The sequence below is a fragment of the Urocitellus parryii genome, chromosome 6 (assembly GCF_045843805.1).
Source record: "Urocitellus parryii isolate mUroPar1 chromosome 6, mUroPar1.hap1, whole genome shotgun sequence".
Classification (NCBI taxonomy): Eukaryota; Metazoa; Chordata; class Mammalia; order Rodentia; family Sciuridae; genus Urocitellus; species Urocitellus parryii.
The window spans coordinates 146402240-146424116 of record NC_135536.1 but is presented as its reverse complement, the minus strand read 5'-3'; the positions used below and the strand labels follow the sequence as shown (position 1 = coordinate 146424116).

The 21877-nt window shown below is 41.7% G+C and overlaps 1 protein-coding gene across 2 annotated transcripts in view; it reads left to right on the top strand.

Moving 5' to 3' along the window:
* Adamts17 (ADAM metallopeptidase with thrombospondin type 1 motif 17) overlaps positions 1-21877 on the top strand; it is a 349540-nt gene that overhangs the window by 171030 nt on the left and 156633 nt on the right. For both annotated transcript variants that reach the window (XM_026394730.2, XM_026394729.2), the window contains exons 9-10: positions 17517-17657; positions 19587-19737. In XM_026394730.2, the coding sequence (XP_026250515.1) occupies positions 17517-17657; positions 19587-19737 (292 nt within the window). The remainder of the gene's footprint in view (positions 1-17516; positions 17658-19586; positions 19738-21877) is intronic.

Sequence of the window (21877 nt, the reverse complement as noted above, 5' to 3'; positions counted from 1 at the left end):
GAAGGGTTATGTTTTTTAGCTGCATGCACACAAAACCAGTGCCTTTCTAGGCTACATCAACACAAGCCTCCTCTCAAACACTAAGCGAGGCAGTGTTCATTCTGCCATGCCTTTCAGAGACTGAGGGGCACTGGGAGACTATTTGCAGTATGGTAAGTCTGTTTTAAGGACTTCAGGAACCAAGAGAACATCTGTGTGTAAGGGAAGGGAATGGTGAAGGAAATCTCTGGAAGAACTGAGAGCCATCTTTATGTTGGAGAGGTATGCAAAGGACCTAGGGACTTGGGTGCGTATTGAGAGCAGCCTGGGCACAAGGGGTCTCTGTATGGCCCGAGATGGCAGATTTGGACTAGTATACTCGGATACAGGAACGAACTGTCACCTTAGTGGCAGGAAGAAAATTCTCATAGATAGAGCTCTTCAGAAGTATGCAGGGCTCTGCTGATTTTTCTCAACCTGAGATGTTTGCAGACAACATGGAAACAAGAAAGACCAGGATATGGGCAGTGCATGCCCTGGACTTTTTAGGCACCAAGGCAAAGCCTACAGCACATATACCCCCACTGAACAGTGGCAGATCACACAATTCTATTATTCAAGCTTGTTCTTGTTGTTTTACATCTAATAATTCATTCCATCTCCCAGCCATCCCATGGGGTAAACACAATTGGCCCTCTGTGTCTGTGGGTTTTTCATCTGTAGATATAGTCAACTGCAGATGGAAAATATTTGGAAAATATTTCATCTGTGCTGAGCACATAAGAACTCTTTCTTGCTGTTTCCTAAATGATACAGCATAGCAACTATTTATATAACATTTATATTGTATTAGGTACTATAGGCCATTTATAGTTGATTTAAAGTTTACAGGAGGATGTGTGTAGATTTTCTGCAAACTTTACACCATTTTATATGAGGGACTTGAGCACCCATGGATTTTGGTATCTTCATGAGGTTCTAGAATCTGTTTCCCTCAGATACTGAGGAGCAACTCTATCATTTGCCCCATTCTACAGGTTAGGAAACTGAGGCAAGAAGTTAAACTATTTGCTGTGATCCCAGAGCTTTTACATGATAGAATAGGGCTTTGATTCAGGCAGTCAGACCTTGACACTGAGGCTGCTAGTCACTGGGTCTAGGGCCTCTGGTCAAGACAGCAGGTACAGTAGGACCAGGCCCCATCCTGCCACAGACAGGCCCCAGGGCCCTGGGCAGAGCCTTTATCAAGGCCTCAAGAGGGGAGTGGCTACAACAAGGGGCTTTGGGAGATCTGTTCTGGTGATGATGGACCAGAGGAAAGAGCAGAGCTCCCAGGGTGCAGCAGCAGGAGTTAGCAGGCACAGAGGAGCTGCAAGGCCCACACTGTCCCCAGGGATTCACAGGTTGTGATCAAATGAGTATCCAGAGTCTGCAGCTTTAATTCAAGTCTTCAAAGAAAAAAATTTCTGAAGGCAGCTTTGCCCTAGGTTAAGCAGGTGTCTGTAGCAGCAGCACCCACCCACCTTGGGCGAACCCAACACTTGCTCCATGACTGGGGCACTGGTGGGTAGTCCAGTCTGCACACAGCAGCTGCAGTGAAACCCTAGTCTCCCTGCCTTTCCACCAGAAGCATAAGGAGACTCAGACTCAGCAAACATCTTCTTTCCTAATCTAGTGCAGCAGCGGGCCTGGCCACCCAGGGAAGTACCTTCAGCCCTAGTGGATGTCACCAGCAGGGACTGAAGAGGAGCCCTAGTGACACCAGAAAAAGCAGATCAGAATAACATGGCAGAACTGAAAATGAAATTGTTGTTGGAACTACAGCTCTCAAAAATAGTCCCACACCTACACATTTAACCTAAAATAGTAGATTTAAATAGGCCCCAACTTCCTTAATAAGACTCCTATAGCACAGGATTTAAAACCAAGAATCAATAAATGGGATGGCCTCAAACTAAAAAGTTTCTTCTCAGCAAAAGAAACAATCTGTGAGGTGAATAGAGAACCTACATCTTGGGAGCAAATCTTTACCCCTCACACATCAGAGCACTAATCTCTAGAGTATATAAAGAATTTGAAAAGCTAAGCACCAAAAATCAAATAACCCAATCAATAAATGGGCCAAGGACATGAAGAGACACCTCTCAGAAGAGGATATATAATCAATGAACAAATATATGAAAAAATGTGCATCATCTCTAGCAATTAGAGAAATGCAAATCAAAACTACTCTAGGATATCATCTCACTCCATTCAGAATGGCAGCTATTATGAAGACAAACAACAATAAGTGTTGGCGAGGATGTGGGGAAAAAGGCACACTCATACATTGCTGATGGGACTGCAAATTGGTGCAGCTAATATGGAAAGCAGTATGGAGATTCCTTGGAAAACTTGGAATGGAACTACCATTTGACCCAGCTATCCCTCTCCTAGGTCTATACCCAAAGGACTTAAAAACAGCATACTACAGGGACACAGCCACAGCCACATCAATATTTATAGCAGCACAATTTACAATAGCTAAACTGTGGAACCAACCTAAATGCCCCTCAGTAGATGAATGGATTTAAAAAATGTGGCATATATGCCCAATGGAATATTACTCAGCAATATTACTGTGGCATATATACACAATGGAATATTACCCAGCAAAAGAGAATAAAATCATGGCATTTGCAGGTAAATGGATGGAATTGGAGAAAATAATGCTAAGTGAAGTTAGCCAATCCTCAAAAAACAAATGCAGAATGTTTTCTCTGATATAAAGTGACTGACCCTTAATGAGGTAGGGAGAGGGAACAAAGAGGAATAGATAAACTCTAGATAGGGCAGAGGGGTGGGAGGGAAAGGAAGGGGGCAAGGGGTTAGAAATGATAGTGGAATGTGATGGACATCGTTATCCAAAGTACATGTATGAAGACACGAATTTGTGTCAACACACTTTATATGCAAACAGAGATATGAAAAATTGTGCTTTATATATGTAATAAGAATTGTAATGCATTTCCACTGTCAAGCATTTAAAAAATAAAATCAATTAAACATTTAAAAAATAAATAGTATCAAGAGTCGCCTAAAATAATAACAAAGTAATGCAGTATACGGATGAAAATCATTTGTCATACCAGGTCCAGGAAGGTAATAATTTTAGAAAGTCAGTTATCTGGACACCAATGACAGATACAGGAATTGGATGACAATGATTTTAAGCCACGAAAGTGTGCACAATAATTAATTACCAATTTTCTTGAAACAAAAACAGAAAAATCTCAGCAAGGAAATTGAAGTATACAGAATTAAGTGGAAATTATAGAACTGAAGAGAACTATAACAACCACCACAATAAATACCCTTAGTGGATAGACTTAGTAATAAAGGGAATAGAATCAGTGAACTTAAAGACATAGCAATATAGTTTTCTCAGTAATAACAGAAAATATACTGAAAAAAAAGAGATTGAGATATCTGTGGGCTGATTGAAATTTATATTAGGAATCCAGAAGCAGAGGAGAAAGAATGAGAAATCACTAAAAAATATTGAAAGAATCAATGGCTGAAAACTTCCTGTCTTTTTAGTGAAATACATAAATTTACAGATTTAAGACAGATGAACCATAAATAGGATATACCCTAAAAAAAGTTCACACCCAGACATGAATATTAAACTCCTTAAAATTAAAGAACAAAGAAAAAAAATCCTAAAAACAGAAAGAAATAGTGTTGTGCTATGCATTTCTTATCTGAAACCATGGTTTTTACTTCCTGCTGCAGTGCTAGGGGTCTAGCCCAGGGCTGCTCACACGCTAGGCAAGTCTATTTGTTTTGAAACAGAGTCTTGTTTGGTTGCTGAGGCTGGCCTAGAAACTATTTTCTTCGGCTTTGCCTCCTGAGTAGCTGGGATTACAGGTGTGTGCTGCCATGCCTGGTTCAATTTCTAATCTTATGTCCAGAAAAACTGTCTCTTAAGAATAAAGAGGTCGTGAAAGACGTTCTCAGAAAAGGAAAATCTAATAGAATTTACGACTAATCGACAAATACTTAAAGAATGGCTGAAGGAAGCTCTCCAAAGAAAGTGATTGACAGAAGGAGCCTGGGACCTTCAAAAAGGAAATAACAATAACAAAAGTGGTAAATTAATTCATATTAATAGACTATTCACCTAATTAGGTCTTTAAATTATATTCTATTGAAGCAAAAGTTGAAACATAGAATATATCTGTAGAAAAAAAAATACTTCTCACAATTTTAAGAGTGAAGGAGGTCAAGGAATCTAAATAGAGTATTTTAATATTGTATTCAAAGTGGTAAAATGTCAATACTAGTTGTCTGTGATACGTTATATATGTATATGGTAACACCTAGAACAACAACTGAGACAGTTGTGCAAAGTGATATTCTATAAAACATAAAGGGGTACTATAAATAACATTCAATTAACCCAAGAGAAAGGAATAAAAAAAGAAAAATAGGAAACAAATAATAAAATGGCAAATCTAACCCTGAAGATATTAGTAATTACTCTAAATCGTCTGAAATGTACTCCAATTGCAAGACAATCACTGGCAGAATGGGTTAAAAGCATGACTCAACTATCTGCTATCTATGGGAAAGTCACTTATAGCATAATGACACAGGTTAAAAGGAAAAGGGGGGAATATATATGATGAAAACATAAAATTTTAAAAAGCAAGAATGGCAATGTAAAAAGGTAGACTTCAGAGGAAAGATAATTACTAGAGGTGAAAAGGAACATTACATAATGATAAAAAATGTCAACCCACTAACCAATTAAGGAACCCTAAATGAGCACGTACCAAACTATAGAGATTCAGAATTCATGAAACCAAAACTGAGTTGAAAGGAGAAATAGATAAATTTCACAGCCTATAGCTGGAGATTTCAACACATCCCTCTCAGCACTTGATAAAAGTATTAGGAAGAAAATCAGAAAGTGTTGTTCACATCCTATCAACCAACAGGATCTAGTTAACATTTACAGAACATTCCATCCATCAACAGCAAAATATATATTCTATTCAAGCTCCCATGGGAGCAATACAAATCATATTCTTGGCCAAAGATCTTAACAAGTTTAAAAGAATTGAGATCTGACAAGAGTATTGTCTCTGCCTATAACAGAATCAAACTATAAATCGATAACAGAAGGGCAATAGGAAAATCTCCAAAGACTTGGAAATTGAATAATCCATGGATCAAATAAATTTCAATGAAATAAAAAGTACATAGCACTGAATGAAAACGAAAGTACAACTCATCAAAATTTGTGGAATTCAGCTAAAGCAGTGCTAAGAAAGAAGTTTATAACATTAGGCGCTTATATTTGAAAGGAGGAAAGGTGGCAAATCTAAATTACTACCTCAAGAAAGTAGAAAAAGAAGAGCAAATAAACCCAAAGCAATCAGTAGTAAAGGTAAGAGCAAGATATAAATGAAAAAGCAGGAAAACAATGGAGAAAATTAATGAAAGACGATGGGTCTATAAAAAATTTATTAACCTCCAATAAGATTGATGAAGATTAAGAGAGAAGAATCATCCTTAATATCAATAACAAAAACTGAACAACTAAGAAGAAATGGATGAATTGCTTGAAAACTACAAATTAATAAAACTCAGCATGGTGACATAGATGACCTAAATAGACCTGTGTCTATTAAAGAAGTTGAGCTTGTAGTTTGAGAAGATAAGTGCATTAACCATTACATAACATATACATGTATTGAACCAGCGCACAGTACCTCATGAGTATGTACAATTTTTATGGATTTAATGTGTCTGTTTAAAATATTTAAAAACTTAAGACAGAAACTTGAAAAACCTGAAATAAAAGCTCCCCTCAAATCTCCAAGCCAACATGGTTTCACTGAAGAATTTTACCAAACATCCATTTTTTATAATCTCTTCAGGAAACTAGGAATGAAAGTAGCATTTTCCAATTAATTTTATGAGGCCAATATTCGTCTGATACCACAAGATAGAACACAAGGAAATTGTAGACCAATGTTTTGGGAAAGTTCTTCAACAAAATTTTAGCAAACTGAATACAATAATTTATATGTGTCTACATATCTATCTAGGTAGGTAGATATGAAAATTACTAAACTATGATCAAATAGGATTTACACGCAAGACTGGTTCAATATCCAAAGGATGAAGAAGATAGTACAGAACCTACCTGTATTTTTCTTTTCAACTTCTAGTGAATCTATAATTATTCCAAAGTTAAAAGAGGAAAGAGACAATGCCTTGGGGAATGTTTAAAAATCCAGATGTCCAGGCCTCACGCTCATTACATCACAATTTCTATGGGTAGAATTTAGGCATCTTGTGTTTTTAGAAGAGCTCATTAGGTGATTTCAGCACGCAGCCAGGTTTGAGACCCTGTGCTCACTGTTGCAAGTGGTTTTCATGATCATAATTCCCCTCCTCCTCAAGATAACAGCGCCAACATAGCCCTTCCTCTGTGTTGCATACCGTTTGAAGCACTTTGTGTCCTTCACCACATTTCACCATCAGTAGAAATCACTGTTCTTGATTCACTGCCATCACTAGGGTTCCTTCCCCATTCGGGACCAGTTGGTCTCTGACTGATGATTCTGGACATGTAGACAATGCAGTTCTGACTCATCCTCATACAGTGACACTCGTTTTCTTTTGGAAAAGAGCCCAAGTTGTCATGAGTTCTATTTTCTTACCCAGATTTCCTTGACTTCACCTATAACCAAAGAGGAAAGCCACTTGAAGGGAGCGTGGAGGGGGCAGGTATTGCTGCAGGTGTGTCTAAGGAGTGCTGTCTTTTCTCAGCAGTGGGGTGAGACGAGTTGACATGCCTATCCTGGTTTTGGTCTTTGAGGTTTCACATTTCTTGTCCTCCCATCTGGAGATGGTCATTTCTAGTTTGGACACATGTGCCATGGTTATGGTACCATTCGGAAACAGGGCATATGGAGCAGGGAAGATGGAGAATAATGTGACCCATAGGTCCTCAGGACTTGACCAGCAATTGATGTAGCTCACAGAAAATTTCGGTGCATGAGACATGCTACTGAGCACTGGGTGCTGTGGTTTGGATATGGTTTGCTCCTACCAAAACTCCTGTTGAGACTCAATTCATCAGTGAGGTCATATTGGAGGGGTGGGGCCCAGTGAGAGGTGGAATAAATTAGTGAATAGATTAGTGCCTTTATCATAGAAACACCGTATTTGGCCCCCTTTCTCTATTCTGCGTGTGCCTATTTCCTTTCATTTTCCCTCACCAGAAGCCCACAAGATACAGCCAGTGTATCTCAGATTTCCTGACATCCAGAACTGAGAGCCAAAATAAATCTCTATTCTTTACAAATTAGCCAGTTTCAAGTGTTCTGTAATAGCAACAGAAAACCCAATGAGGACTTGGCTTGACTCAGGAAGAAATTTCAATGTAGAAGCAGAGAAGATCCACACACACATGGATCAGTTGACTTTGGTCATATGGCCTCAGCCACGTGGTTTGGAAGACAGATCACAAGACAGGACCCAGTCTAGGGGTTCTGTTATCTTATTTGGGCAGCTGGGTTAATCCAGTTCATAATTTCTTGTGCCATTAAAAAGAAGAGCCAAAAAAATAAGTGTTTATATTCCTGTGACATTGTGGAGAATGAATGTACAATGGAAATGGAGGGTCAAGGAAAAAAAAGGAAAGCATTGGAAGTCTTGCTAAGCAATAAGCAGGGCTGGCACATGGCATGCTCTGGGGGCACCATTCACATAGACAAAACTGTCACTCTGATGCCGGAATTGGTGCTGATGTGATAGAGGTGACAAGGCCACATAAATTTATCCTCAAGGTTAAAGTCTCCATCCTACCCTCCACACATTCCCTCACCATCTCTTACAGGACAGCTGCTGTTCTGTGTCTGTTTCTCTTTATTCATTGGGGGTTGAAATGTTGGTTTTATTTTCCTGAAGAATTAGGATTCTCCTGAAGAACTCAAAATGCAGGAAGAGGGAACTATGGTATTTGTAGATGCATGATCCCTCTGCTGCATTCAATTCAGCAAAATCTCACATCCTAGTTGGAATAGAAGGAAAATCTTTTGGCCTTTTATTGGGGAAAGGGGTGGCCAAAGATAAGGATAGAATGCTATTTCTTGGACAGCTGTGGTCAGGATCAATTAGTCTCTACTAGATCAGGATTGCCAACTTTGTTTCTAATCTATTCTGTCAGCAAAAGTTGAAATCAGACATTTAAATAAAGGCCAACGTCAAAGTTCTTTTTGAAAGAACTATTTCTGATTCCTATTTCACTGTGAAGGTGCAGTCGAGCGTTCTGGGGCTGGGATGCCTGTGGCTGGAATGCAAGAGGGCTTTGGCAGGTGGGCAGATGCTGGAACTTAGAGGCATCTTTGCTGCCTTTTCCCTGGGGCCACACATTCTCAAAGATATGGGACCTGCTGGAACCACCCTTTCTTGACACCAGGAGGCTTTTTGTCTGGAACACCTTTTACATCTCAGATGAGATTTTGTGGGCAGGGCCTCTTTTCCTGTTTTAATAACCCGTTATCAACTACAAAGTTGCCGCTAGCAAAAATATCAATTATCGCTTATGCAAGACTTGGCATTACTTGAAACCACATTCCATCCTCGGAACATGATAGTTGCTTTGAGCCAAAATCCAGAGAGGGTTTGAGGACAAGTTGTGTACACAATCATTAAGTGGGCCAAAAGAATATATTTTTATCCTGTAAATTGAATGCCAGTTAAGCAGTAGTGATTACTGCAAGAAGCTGTAATTTATACTAGGGGAAGTGAAGATTTTTTTTTAAAGATAAAAAGTATTGCTTAAGAACAGCTTCAAAAAAAGAAAAAAAAAGAGAATGAGAGAATGAAAGAAATACCAAGAACAAAGCCCCCAAAGACTCAACTGCATGGAAATTTTAAAAAGAAAGCCTTTTGTTAGAAAAACAGTTTGTCTGTATAATACCCAGGATACTTGAGAAAGAGTCACATAAGCTAGTGTGGCCATACACTGCATGGAGACTTTTCAGTCAGTCAGTGGTCAACATGGACCATATATGTGACAATGGTCCCGTAAAATTATATGGCCTAGTGATGTGCAGCCATCTTAGCTTGTGTAAGTACACTCTATGGTGTTCTCACAGCAGCAGATGTGTAACAGAATGTGTTATGATTCGGCCTAATGATGCGTCTCTCAGAATGGGTCCCCATTGTTAAGCAGCACCCAACTATATTTAATAATATAGCAGTGTTATTACAGTCCCTGAACTTTTTCTGCTCCTTAGACTATTTACCATCAGGCTGGATTACATGGGCAGTATTTGGGCCTTGTATTTTGAGTGCATCCAGAAACTGCCAACACTAATGTCCTCCCCGGTCTCATCCAGAAATCTGACAATCTGGGCAGAAATAACAGTCTGAATTTTGACTTTGACTAAACAGGAAGTGGTGGTTATAAATCTTGTGTTGTTTGGCTAAAATCTCGGTGAGAATTCTTGTCATTGGCTATCAACTTGTACTTTGCTTTGGACTTTGTGGGCAAAAAGGAGAGATCAAATGGGGACATGAGAAAGATCTCAAGTATTTGAACTCTGTTGCATCACCAAGAGGGGTTGATCAGTGGTTGCTAAGATGGCAGGCTGGGATCTGTGTCTGGAAGCTGCACAAAGGCAGGTCTCAGTTCAGAACAGGAGAGAGTGGTGGTGCTGGCTCTACCTGGTGTATTCGTAGGCAGCCTGTTTCTAGAGGAGACGTTCTTGGCCCCAGTGGTACACTAGCACACCTGGGAGCCCCTCCTCGAAGATCCTGGTCTAGGGGACACCGCAGGTATTTGTAGCTTTGGCAGGTGGGCCGATAGCTCCAAGCTTTCCAGGTGATTCTTACCTGATCAATAAGGGCTGATAACCTATTAGGGGTGCTTACTAGTATGAAGAATTCCTTATCATTCATGGTTCTTGAGGTCCGCTTGGCTGCTGTGTTGGTCAGCTTTGTGTGACTGTAACTAATACCTGAAATAATCAACTTAAAGGGAGGAAAGGTTTCAGAGTCTCTAGTCCATGGTTGCTTGGCCCCATTCTTTTGGTCCTGTGGTGAGGCAGCCCATCCTGGCAGGAGCATGTGATAGAACAAGCTGCTCACCTCCTGGCTGGGAAGTGAGGAGGAAGAGCTGGGCCCCTCTTTCCCCTTCATGGGCACACCTCCAGTGACCAGAAGAACTCCTACTAGGTTCCACTTCTAAGAGTATCTTCAGCCTCTCAATATCCCCTAGCTGGGGGCCAATCCTTTATGTAACTTATGGGCCTTTGGGGGGGGACATTCCAGATCTAAACTACAACAACCTCACCAGCAGCTTCAGCATTAATTGGGAATGTAATAGAAGTGAGAATCTTCATTCCCCCTGCTCATATACCATGTGCAATGCCTGAATCAGAAACTGGGGTGGGGCCAGCAATCTGAATTTTCACACCCGGGGGTTTCTAGTGTTCGTTGAAGTTTGAACACCACCAATCTGTGCTGGAGTTGTGGTTCTCAAACTTTGGTGGATCTTACCATCACCTGGGAGCTCTTAAAATTTCAAATACCTAAGTCATGCTTCCTGCCAATGGAATCAGAACCTCTGGTGCTAGAAGAGAGTCACCAGTGCTTTCTAAAACCTTCTAGGAGATTCCATTGTGTATCCACTTTTGAAAAACTAACGCATGATAGAAACAGAGGTAGGTTCCTCTTGTTCTTAATATTCTACTATTTGCTTTTGAAATTCTGTCCTGACTCCCTCATTTTGTGTTGTATTAGGACATAAGTTGCCTCAGAGCCTTGAAGGAATGCTAAAGTCCCCATTAGAACTCGGATTCTCCTGGAAGATGTGGCTGCTGGCTTCTGGCTTATTATGTACTCAGGGGAGAGGGCTTACCAGGATTCCACGCTGAGGCGGTGCTCTTGGGCGCAGCCAGCCACTTCAGGAACATGGGCACAGACCATCATTCCATGGGAGAAAAACCTTTTAAGGGAAGTTGTTAGACATGGTCAAACTGTTTTGGTTTTGTTTGGTCTATGGGTTCCATCAGTTTCCACACACTCTTCAGCCCCTTCGGTGTGGTTATCACTGGGTCTGCTTTGAGGGGGTTCTGGACTCCTGAGGTGTGAAGAATGATCAATCCCGCCTTCACGTTGGCTCTGAGAGGCCTCCAGAGGGACTTCTGGTGGTCAGGAGTCCAGTCTGGAGGGATCCCTCTCAAGCATCAAGGGCCACTGCCGGAAGGAAGAGACATGAAAACTGGACCTCTGAGTAGACAGGAGTTCCAGATGGACAAAGGGCATGAGCAAAAGTCCTGTCTCCCCGGGTATTGAGGGATTTGGCAGGGGTGGGGTCACTCTCTGCCCTCTGATGTGCATTTCAGTCCTGGAGTGGGGGTGGAGAAGTACACACTCCCATCCCTATCCCTTCTCTAGCCCTCTGACAGGAGGGAAAAGGCAGAGACCAAATAACGAGACCATAAAGCCCCTCCTTGTGTGTGGCTTTAGGAAAGGAAGGGGGTAATGGTCATTAGGTGCAGGAAGCAGCCTGTCCTTAGAATTTGTACTGCCTGGAGCATCCTGTGCCCTTTGATGTCCCTGAGAGGTCTTTGAACTTTGGGAAGCAGCAGATTCCCTCTTAGCGGCAACCCCTCCTGTAGGTCAGCTAATCCCCTCCTCTGCACTGGCCTTTGAAGGGGAGAGGAAATGCTGGGGGCTGGTTTCCAATGCCCATTAAAAAAGCTGCCCCTAGAAGAATTGATCTCAGCAGTTCCCTCTGAGGAGGCAGCAGGAGCCTAGGAAGCTGGAGGCGTGGTGAGCAGGTCGATTTCATCTTACACCCCTTGGTATCCTTTAAATTTTTACCATGCCCTTATTTTTAACTGCTAATTAAATTAATGAGGGCCAGAAGCCAAGCCATTCCCCATTGGCTGAGACAAACCTTCCCTGAGAAATCTAGCTGTTGGTACTGTTTGTTAGTGGGAAGATTATTACATAAGATTCTAAGGACTTGAAATTGCCAAGTCTAGGTGGAATTGAAATTCATCTCATCTGGTTAAGGCATATGGATGGTTAAAAATAATAATTCTATCTTTTTTTGGAGGGTTGGTGTTTCTTTATGGGTACAGCAGGGGAAGAATCTGATATAAGACCGACTTATCTAGAGCATTTCTTCTAAATTAATACAGTTTGTCACTTGGTATCTGTGGGGAATTGGTTCCAGGACTCTCCTTGGATACCAAAATGCACAGATACCGAAGTCCCTTAAATAAAATGCTGTAGTGTGTGCATAGAACCTACCTGCATCCTTCACTACACCTAAAATCACCTCTAGGGGGTTTATGATATGGAATTCCACGCAAGGGCTATGTGAGTAGTTGTTATGTTGTATTGTTTAGGGAATAACGACAAGAAAGCAGTCCGTATGTATTCAGATGTAGTTTTCTAAATTTTTTACAAATATTTTCTATCCATGGTTGGGTGAATCTAAACATGTAGAACCCCTGGATGAGGACTGGCCCTATTGCTAGAAGATGTTTTGAGGGGAAAGGCGACTCTAAGGTTTACCAAATTTCGTCCTGAAGTCATGGAAGAGTTCTGAACGACCATGCATTGGATGTCTCTTCTCCACACTCTGTAACCATGCGTGAAGGAAGAGCCTTTGAGGTAGACAGAAGGGGTGGAGCAGTGTAATACTTTCAGAACTCCCTCCAGGGTTCACTTGGGATTTCCAGAAGCAAATACAGAAGTAGCATGTTATTTTGTTTTAAGATAAAATAAACTCAAGGCCATTAAGTTGTTATTATGTCTGATACATGTGACACCAGGCCCACCTGTGCCCTCAATCCCACAGACATTTAGAGTTAAAATTACTGTGCATACTTAATGCTACACGTTTTTGTTAAATATATCATTGCCAGAAATAATAGATGCCCTGGGACATAAACCTAAAATAACATGGAATTTTCTGTCAGGTAATCTTTAGTTTAAACTAAAAATAACCTAAGCAGTAGTTTATATAAACCTCAAGTATCGAGACTCTCAGCCCAATGCTAGTTCATCAAACTGTAAATTTATGAGGCACTTTGTTAGCATTTTAACATTTTTAAAATAGATCAGGCGTGATCTATATTAGAGACAGGCTCTGGAAAGCCAAGAATCCCACTATTGATGGCTGGAACATTCTTCAGGGAAGTCCTCTTCTGAAGGCTGGGAGAGGGAAGTGCTGCTGGTGGATGCAGAATCGCTGACTGCACATTCAACTTTTCTGAGCACTTTTGTAACCATCCTGCAAATCTCCTGAGAGACCAGGGCCTCTGGCCAGGAGAGTCCAGAAGTGTGGGGAGAGGAGGCTTTTTTATTTTATAACCAATCTGAAGACCAGAGAAAACTTGGAAGTGATTTCAAGCCTAACATCCCTATGCCTATGGGGAGACTCTCCTCCCAGGGCTTGGATCTCCTTGGGCTGTCATTTTCCAAAACATCCTTGTTGTTGGGGGGAAAAAAAACTGTCTGGTTCAGAAGATCCTGCCTAGGGAAGATGGAAGGTGGTTTTTCCAAGTGCAAAGATAGAATAATTAAATGGTGTATTGATTCTCCATAGATTGAGGCCCAGGTTTGGAAAGGTGGGAAAGAGGTTTGAGGGAATTCCTGTAGGTAGAGTTGAGATCCACTAAGGGGTTTAACCATTTCTGAAAATAAGATTGAATCGCGCCCAGTTGGGGAACGTGCAAATTTGGTAACAGTTGACATGTTCTTCACGCTACAACTCGTGAGGCCTTCTTTATTTGGGTCTGTATGGGAAGAAAGGGTTTCTGTGATGGAGGACTGGGGTGGGGTGGGGGAAGGCCCATGGATCTGCTGTGTAAGTCCCCAGATAATTTACCCAAGGACCCAGCTCAGAATCCCAGAACTTTAGGCTTTTAGGAAATCATTAATGTTCCCTAAGAGACAAAAGATTTCTTTCTCTTGGGCTGTTCCCTTAGTGTTTCATGTCATTGTTATACATAGAACTTACTTGCTTCATTTCTTTCATGGGCAAGGTCGTGTTCAAAATAGGGTCTCTGGTCTGGGATTCAGGTGAGGACTCTGGGGTCTGTGGGTTGCGACCATTGGAAGGAACATTCCTTCTTGCCGAGTCAGGACGGCCCTGCCAAAGCTGGATGGGGACAGAGCCGTTGAACCCATTCCATGTGCAGTAGTTACCCCATATTATAGAGGCTGAAGCCATTTTTGTCATGAGACATTTCTATAATTATCACCATATGGAGATCCACGGAGGTCTCCAGGAGCAGAGGAGACCTCTACTCCGACTTTCTAGGTTCTTGACCACATCATGGGAAAGTGCAAAAAAGAATTTAAGGTTGTGCCAGGTACAAGTACCTGGGAATGGGAGTGTGGGAAGTCTCAAAGAGTGTGAATCACCCCATCTTGGTCTGGAGTTTTAGCATTTATGGAGGGCCAGCAGCTACGGGGCTGTGCTGGAGGTGGAGTCAGGGCAGGGTTATGCAGTTTTGTACCAGTTTTCCTTGTGCCTTGCCTTGGAATGTTCTAATTATGCTACTTCCTACATCATATGTCTCATTAGCATTTTAAATCTCCATCCAGGAGGATGCATCTTGCTATTTTAATGATAGGGTCATTTATTGGTCACCACCGTCTTTATGCATATGCTCCCTACAGCAGTGGTTCCTCCAGCTGCCTTGGGGTTGTCCTGCAGTGTCGTTGCTTTTTCATCAGCCGGTCAGCAAGCTGCAGACAAGGACTTGGGTACAAGGTCATGGGCTGGATGGCTCATGAGTTATTTGCTCTGTGTTCCAACAGTTTATGGGCATTTCTCTTTTGAGACTCAGTGTTTTCTCCATATCCTTAAATTCCTATCTCATAACCTCTACACATTTTGCAGATTTCATTAAAATCCATCAAAAATTTTAAGTCTACCTGTTTGAAAACATCATCACTACTTTTATTTACTGATATCAAATCAAACCATACATTACATCTAAGGTAAGTCATTCTTGTATAACCTAAATGTACTTTAAAAAACATTCACTTCCCTCAAAACTTAATATGAGATAAATACACACATGCATATATACATACATGTGTACACATACATACATAGCAGGCAGAAAAAAAGTGAAAATCTGACTTCATTTAACATAGTGTTTTCAAAGCTCATACATGCTGTTACATATGGAAGAATTTTCCCTTTTAAAGACTGTATAATATTCCATTATATGCATGTAACACATTTATCCATGCATCCATCAGTAGACATTTAGATTGTTTCCACATCTTGGCTAATATATCTTTGATCCTGCTTTCACTTCTTTTGATTAAATATCCAGAAGTAAAATTGCTGGATCATGCAGTAGTTCTGTTATAATTTTTTTGAGGACCCTTGGTACTTTTTCTCCATAGCAGTTACACTACACCATTAGGCATTCCAACCATCAGTGACCAGGCATGCCAATCTCTCCACATCATTACATGTACTTGTCTTTGTTTTTTTTTTTTTTTTGATGACAAACATCATAAAGGTATCATTAAGGTTTTGACTTGCATTTCCCTGTTGATTAATGACATTGAGCATCCTTTCATGTACCTGATGGTCATTTGTATGTTATCTTTGGAGAAATGGTTAAGTCAAGTCTTTAACCCATTTTAAAATCAGGTATTTTTTCCTGCTACTGGCTTATAGGAGTTCCTTATGTATTTTGGAGGTTAACTTTTCACAATACAGTAAGTGAAGTGAAGCAATCATGGGAAGAACCAGAATTGTTGGTTTCACTTACATGTGATATCTAAAATAGTCAGATTCATGGAATTGAAAAATAGAATGAATGGTGGTTGCCAAGGGCAGAGGAGAGGGCAGTGGAGAGGGCATGGATCAGTGGGCATCAAGTTTCAGCTAAGCAAGATAAATAGGTCGAGAGGGCTGCTGCTGTGCATTAAACTACAGTGAACAATACTGCATTGTATGCTTAAACCCTTAATAGGATAGATCTCATATTTAGTGTTCTTACCACAATAAAGTTTTTAAAAGTAAACCTCAAAATAAAGGAAATGTACTGAGAGTAAAAGTAAAAAAGAATGTATTTTAGGCACAAAGAATGAATATCTTTAAAATAACTTTTTATTTCTAACAGAATTTTTGAAAAAACTGAAAGAAAATTGTTTTCCCATGTATTCCATATAAATCATCATTTTCTGTTGTCCACCAAAAAAAAAAAAAAGACAAAAAGTGAGAAATTGCATTGAGAAATAGGACCCTCTTTATTCAGCAAAGCAATTACTGGAAATGTCTAAATTATTTTTATTGACCAGAATTATCTAATTATTTCTTGGCTCTTCTTTTTACCTTAAGTGGATGGACACCTGACCTCTCAATAGGAGGATCAGCTGGGATTTAACCAGAGATGGTTTTCATTATTCTGCTGAGTAGTTTTTTTGTTTTTTGGGTTTTTTTTATAAGTACCTCTTCTCACAGGCTGGCCGTGATTTGTCGCTATAAATGACAGCTGGTCCACCATTCTTTCTTCTTCTGGTCTATTATCTGCCACTTGAAAAGCAGCTAATATTTTCTACATGAATCAAAGCATGATTTTTTCTTTTTCTTCCTTTGGGATTGTTGGCAAAGAATAGGCATCCTTACACACGAGGTCTCTCCTCTGGGAATCATGAGTCAGCAAACTGTGTTCTCTGATGCAGTAAACTGCATCTCAGCCCCTTGCAGTGATGGTACGTATATAAACTCTGGTGACTCATTGTTCAGATTACAGCGTGTGGCCCACCATTCATACCTAGCCACGCATTCTGCTGTCTCTCGGGTCCAGATGGCCAAGGAAGGTGACGGGAATGATCTTGGTGGACCCAGGTATAGACATATGAAAAAACCAAAAAGCCACGGTTATTTATGAACTTGAAAACTCAAACCCATGACATTTGATAACAGAGTGTCTTGGGTGATTCCCACTGGCCCTTTGCACTGTGACTTATCTCCAAGAAATACCAAACACTTGAACCTCTATTGGAATATTTGGAGTAAGGAAGTCTGATCATCAGAAGTTGAGAGTTTAGGGCTGGGGTTGTGGCTCAGCAGTAGAGCGCTCGCCTCATACATGCGAAACCCTGGGTTCGATCCTCAGCACCATATAAAAATAAATAAGTGAAAGAAAGGTATTGTTTTCAACTACAATTAAAAAAATAAATATTAAAAAAGGAGTTGAGAGTTTAAGAGCTATAATGTCAGTTAATTATCACAGTTCATTTAAAGATTTTCATTTATTTATATTGTCTCTTTGTTCAATCAGTTTTCTTTCACTTTGTGAGCTAATCACCACTTTATTTCTCTGTAAATTCCCGCTGTGATCTCTGTGAGAGCAGCTATCACCCTATATCACTTGTACTTAGACTTAAGTGTACATAGTGTGCTTGAACCTGGACCTGGAAATGAGACACCTATAACATAGTGTTCCTCTCTCCTCCTCCTTCTCTTTGGACAGCTTGGGGATGAACCATGACGATGACCACTCATCCTGTGCTGGCCGGTCCCACATCATGTCGGGCGAGTGGGTAAAAGGCCGGAACCCCAGTGACCTCTCTTGGTCCTCCTGCAGTCGAGATGACCTTGAAAACTTCCTCAAGTAAGCCCTTGAATCATTCTGAAGCATAGTACGATAGAAAATTCTCCCCAAATGCAAAATGATTAGAGTCCTTTCAGCCTGAAGAGGTGATCAGCGCAATATCCTGTAACAGGCAAATGCTTCCTCCCAAGTGTATCTGGTATGACATTGGACACCCAGCAGGTGACCATTAAATAATTATTCAATGATGGCAATATCAACATAGAGACCCTGGCTTGAAAACCCACTTCATTTCTTTGCAGTCCTGTGACCATGAGTGGACACCACCTGAGAGGTTCTCCTTGGGTACTGTATGCGGTGGTTGAACACTCCCTGGGTGCTGAGGCTGCCTCCCTTGGTGGGGAATGAATTTGCTGCAGGGTGGGTTTGCTCACCACCTGCTCATGTGGAGACAGGGTGTGTTTGTCTCAATGCTACTTTCTTCCTACAAGATGTCTACTTCATTCCATTTTTACATTCTGTGGAAGAATTGCTCATCTAGTTTCAGATCCTTGTCAAACTGAGTGTACACACAGACCGTTCTGGTCATAGAGTGTTGAAACCTTGGGGCTTAGAATGGGAGTGTAGCTCAGTGGTGGTGTACTTATCTGGCATGCATGAGGTCCTGGGTTCAATCCCCAGTACTGCAGCACATACACACATACATACAACCTCCCTCCCTCCCTCCCTCCCTGCCTCAGGGCTGGCTTATAGCATTGATGTGTGTGCCCTGAGTACTTCTCTACTTAGTCATGTTAATCTGTAGAACAGAGGTGAGTCAGTGAATCTCACCTACATATGCAGCTTTACAGTCCAAGGGATTAAAGTACTCAGGCGATCTGGGGTAAAGTGGCAAAGGCATCGTCTGGGTCTTCTCTCATGTTTCCTGTTGATGGGGAAATTGCTTAAGTGGTAAACAGGCTTAAAAATGGACCCATTGGTTTTAATATGGTCTACTTCCCCTGAGTTTGTGTTATCATAGAATTTTAGTAAAAAGTAATAGCTATGTGATGTTATTTGTTGTACCCAACAGAGTTAGTATGTTTTCATTTGCTCACATACACAGTGCTGACCCCACTGGTGACAAGTAATGTCTTAGTCTGGGGAAGATAGGCCAGCCTCAGCTATGTGTACTGGCATGCATGCAATTTTCAAGAATTTTGGCAAGTTACTGGGTTTTCCTTTTAATACCATCTGCCTTGCTTTAGGAATGGAGGGGGGGAAGCGTTAAAGTATTTTTGACCCTCTAATAAAGCTTCCTTTTTGGAAATATACCTCTCATTGTAAGTAAGCATTTCTGTTCTGATTGAAATCCTGAAGTCCTCTGTAGAGTGTACCACTGGCCAGCCTTTGGTGGCAGCAGCAGGTGTAGTCGGGTGAGACAGCTGCCTTGTCCCCACGAATCTTTGAAAGAGAATTTGTGAAGTTGGAAATAAGCACTTTGATTTTATTTAAATTATGCTTGTTCTTTATTCATAGTAACTTTTGTCCAAAAACCATATTCTAAGAAAATATCATGGTCATTTATTTCAAAAACATTTTTTGTCAAATTCCCCATTAAAGACCCTTTGCTTCAAGGGTGTTGCTCCTGGGCCCCTCCTGAGTGGCTGGTTTCTTAATAATCCACATTCAGTCATGTGGGAACAAAAAGCAAACAAAGCACAATCCACATGTCCAGTGCCTGGGTCCTTCTCCCATAAATCACTCGAAGGTGCATCATTCTTTTTTTAATATTTATATATTTATTTTAGTTTTAGGTGGACACAGTATCTTCATTTTATTTTTATGTGGTACTGAGGATTGAACCCAGTGCCTCATGCATGCTAGGCGAGTACTCTATCACTGAGCCACAACCGCAGCCCGAAGGTGCATCATTCTCAAAGACCAAAAAATCAAGACAAAAACCTGGACAGTACATTTGCAAGTCAGCTTACCTCTTGGCTGTTTCAGGTCCAAAGTCAGTACCTGTTTGCTGGTCACAGACCCCAGGAGCCAGCATGCAGTGCGCCTCCCTCACAAGCTGCCAGGCATGCACTACAGCGCCAATGAACAGTGCCAGATCCTGTTCGGCACCAATGCCACCTTCTGCAAAAACATGGAGGTAAGCATCCAGGGGAAAGCTGGCTCAGGAAGGGCCACTGATATAGGTATTCATACTTAACATGTGCATATATGTGTACATAACACACATTCAGAGGCATTTGCACATATGTAATGTAGATAGCCACACATGCATGCATGCCCACACTTGTGTTTCAGGTCCCTGCATACAAGGCTGTTTTGAAGGGGGATGCTTCAGGCTTTCTACTTCTAATGAGAAGCCTCATATTTTAGCATGAAAAATTTTGAATGCTAGAGAAAGAAGAGTGACCCATACTTCTTGGAAGTGATCTGACATCATCTGATTTCCAACTTTGCAAAGATAAGGAAGAGGACTAAAAACTGTTAAATGTTGGAGAATGTCAGATGGAGAAAATTTCAAATGTAATAAATCAGTTATGTAATAGTGATAATAACCCTATTAAATAACATTTATGGAGCAGCATCTATGTGTCTGGTCCTAAAGTGTCACCATAACTCCCTAGATTCTATTTCCATATTACAGATGATAAGAGCAAATCAAACTAAGTAAGTGGCCATTCACAGTGTCTTGGTTAGTAGGTAGGAAAACAAGGACTTGAATCCAAGTGCATGCACACCCAGAGCACACACTTTTTCACTGTGCAGCAAAGAGGGAGGCCCATGGCTTGGCTCATTCTTCAGATGGAGAGTACCAAGAGGAACATGCTGGGACCTGGGGCACCATGCCCTTGGCCATCTGTGTAACAGCCACAGGAGGTCCAGAATGGCCAGAGAAGCCTGCATTCCAGTGGAACTCAGCTAGGGAGCACAGCCTGCACCACCCTGGGGCAGAAGAAGGACAGAATAAAGGAAAGTATTTAGAGGTTTGTGGGGCTCAGGAGCCACCCAGGGGCAGGCAGCCCGAGAGAGAGCTAAGCACAGGGCTCAGGACAGCATCTAGTCCCAGGAAGGATCTGTGGAGGGCTGATCAGGAACTCATGACAGAACCCAAACCAAGGAAGACAGGTCCACAAGGGCTGCCTACAGAAGGAGGCCTCGGATCCTGGCAAGCCTCGACTCCCAGGGAGTTCATGCTGCCTCTTGAGGACTTCCTATCTAAGAGTTGGGGCACGGCATTGTTTGGGGTATGGAGAACAGCAGCACCTCAACACCCAGCTGGTACCGACTGCCAGCTGTTTTTCCCAAGGACACTTATCCACAGTGTTGTTCTGAATCCTCCTCTGCTGGTCCGCTGGGCAGTGTGATCAGGGCCAGGATTCTGACCGCCCCAGCAGCCTTCCATGTCTAATGCTCCTCATCAGCCTCTGCACAGCTTGACCATGAAAGCTCTCGTTTCTATATGTGTGTGTCTGCCAAGAGCATTCCGTTTGCTTACACTTCATTTTCAGCCTCCAAAGTGAATCGATGATACAAATATCAAGAGAGCAGTTTTCAGGGGGGCCTTTGATGGTGTTAAGCTCAGTACAAGACCAGCATGAGGATATATGTCTAGAACCCTCCCAAAGACACTGAGCATTTAGGAAAGACAGAGGGCCCCTCCCTAGGGTTGAGAAGGGGAGGTTCCCAGTGGACTCAGAGTGCCCAATAGGGAGTCCTACCCAGCGCTGCTGAGAGGAGGCAGGTCAGAGGAGCTGGCCTTCCAGGGTAGTAAGATTGAATGGGTGGATCTGGACAAAGACCACCTTCCCTGCAAGCTGAGCCATTTTTCCCTCTAGGAGCCAGGTGATTGCAGGAAGGTGGGGTTGAGGAAGGGAGACACATATTGGGGACTAGCAATCTCCCAGGCTGGACTCTGCCCTTGCACTGTTGTGCAGTACCCTAACTGCCACACTTAGGCACTTAGGGATGTAAGAGGATGGTCAGGAAGGAAAGCCCAGTGTGCATATTACTGAGGGAGAGAAGGGAATCTGTCTTCAAAAACCCCAAGGGAGAGAAGGCTACATGATATTTTATTTTCCTTCATTAACATCTTTTCATTAAAAGAGGACATTTAGAGGTCGACAAGTAATGAATGGTTAGGTCAGCTTTGTAGCTCCTTATCCCCTAGAGACTCAAAATGCAAATAAATTTGTAATGCGATCTTCCCATTTGTAAGATGCCGTGAAATTGAACTTTTAATCCCACAGCTCCCCAGGAACTGCACCTCATGTTTTCTTACT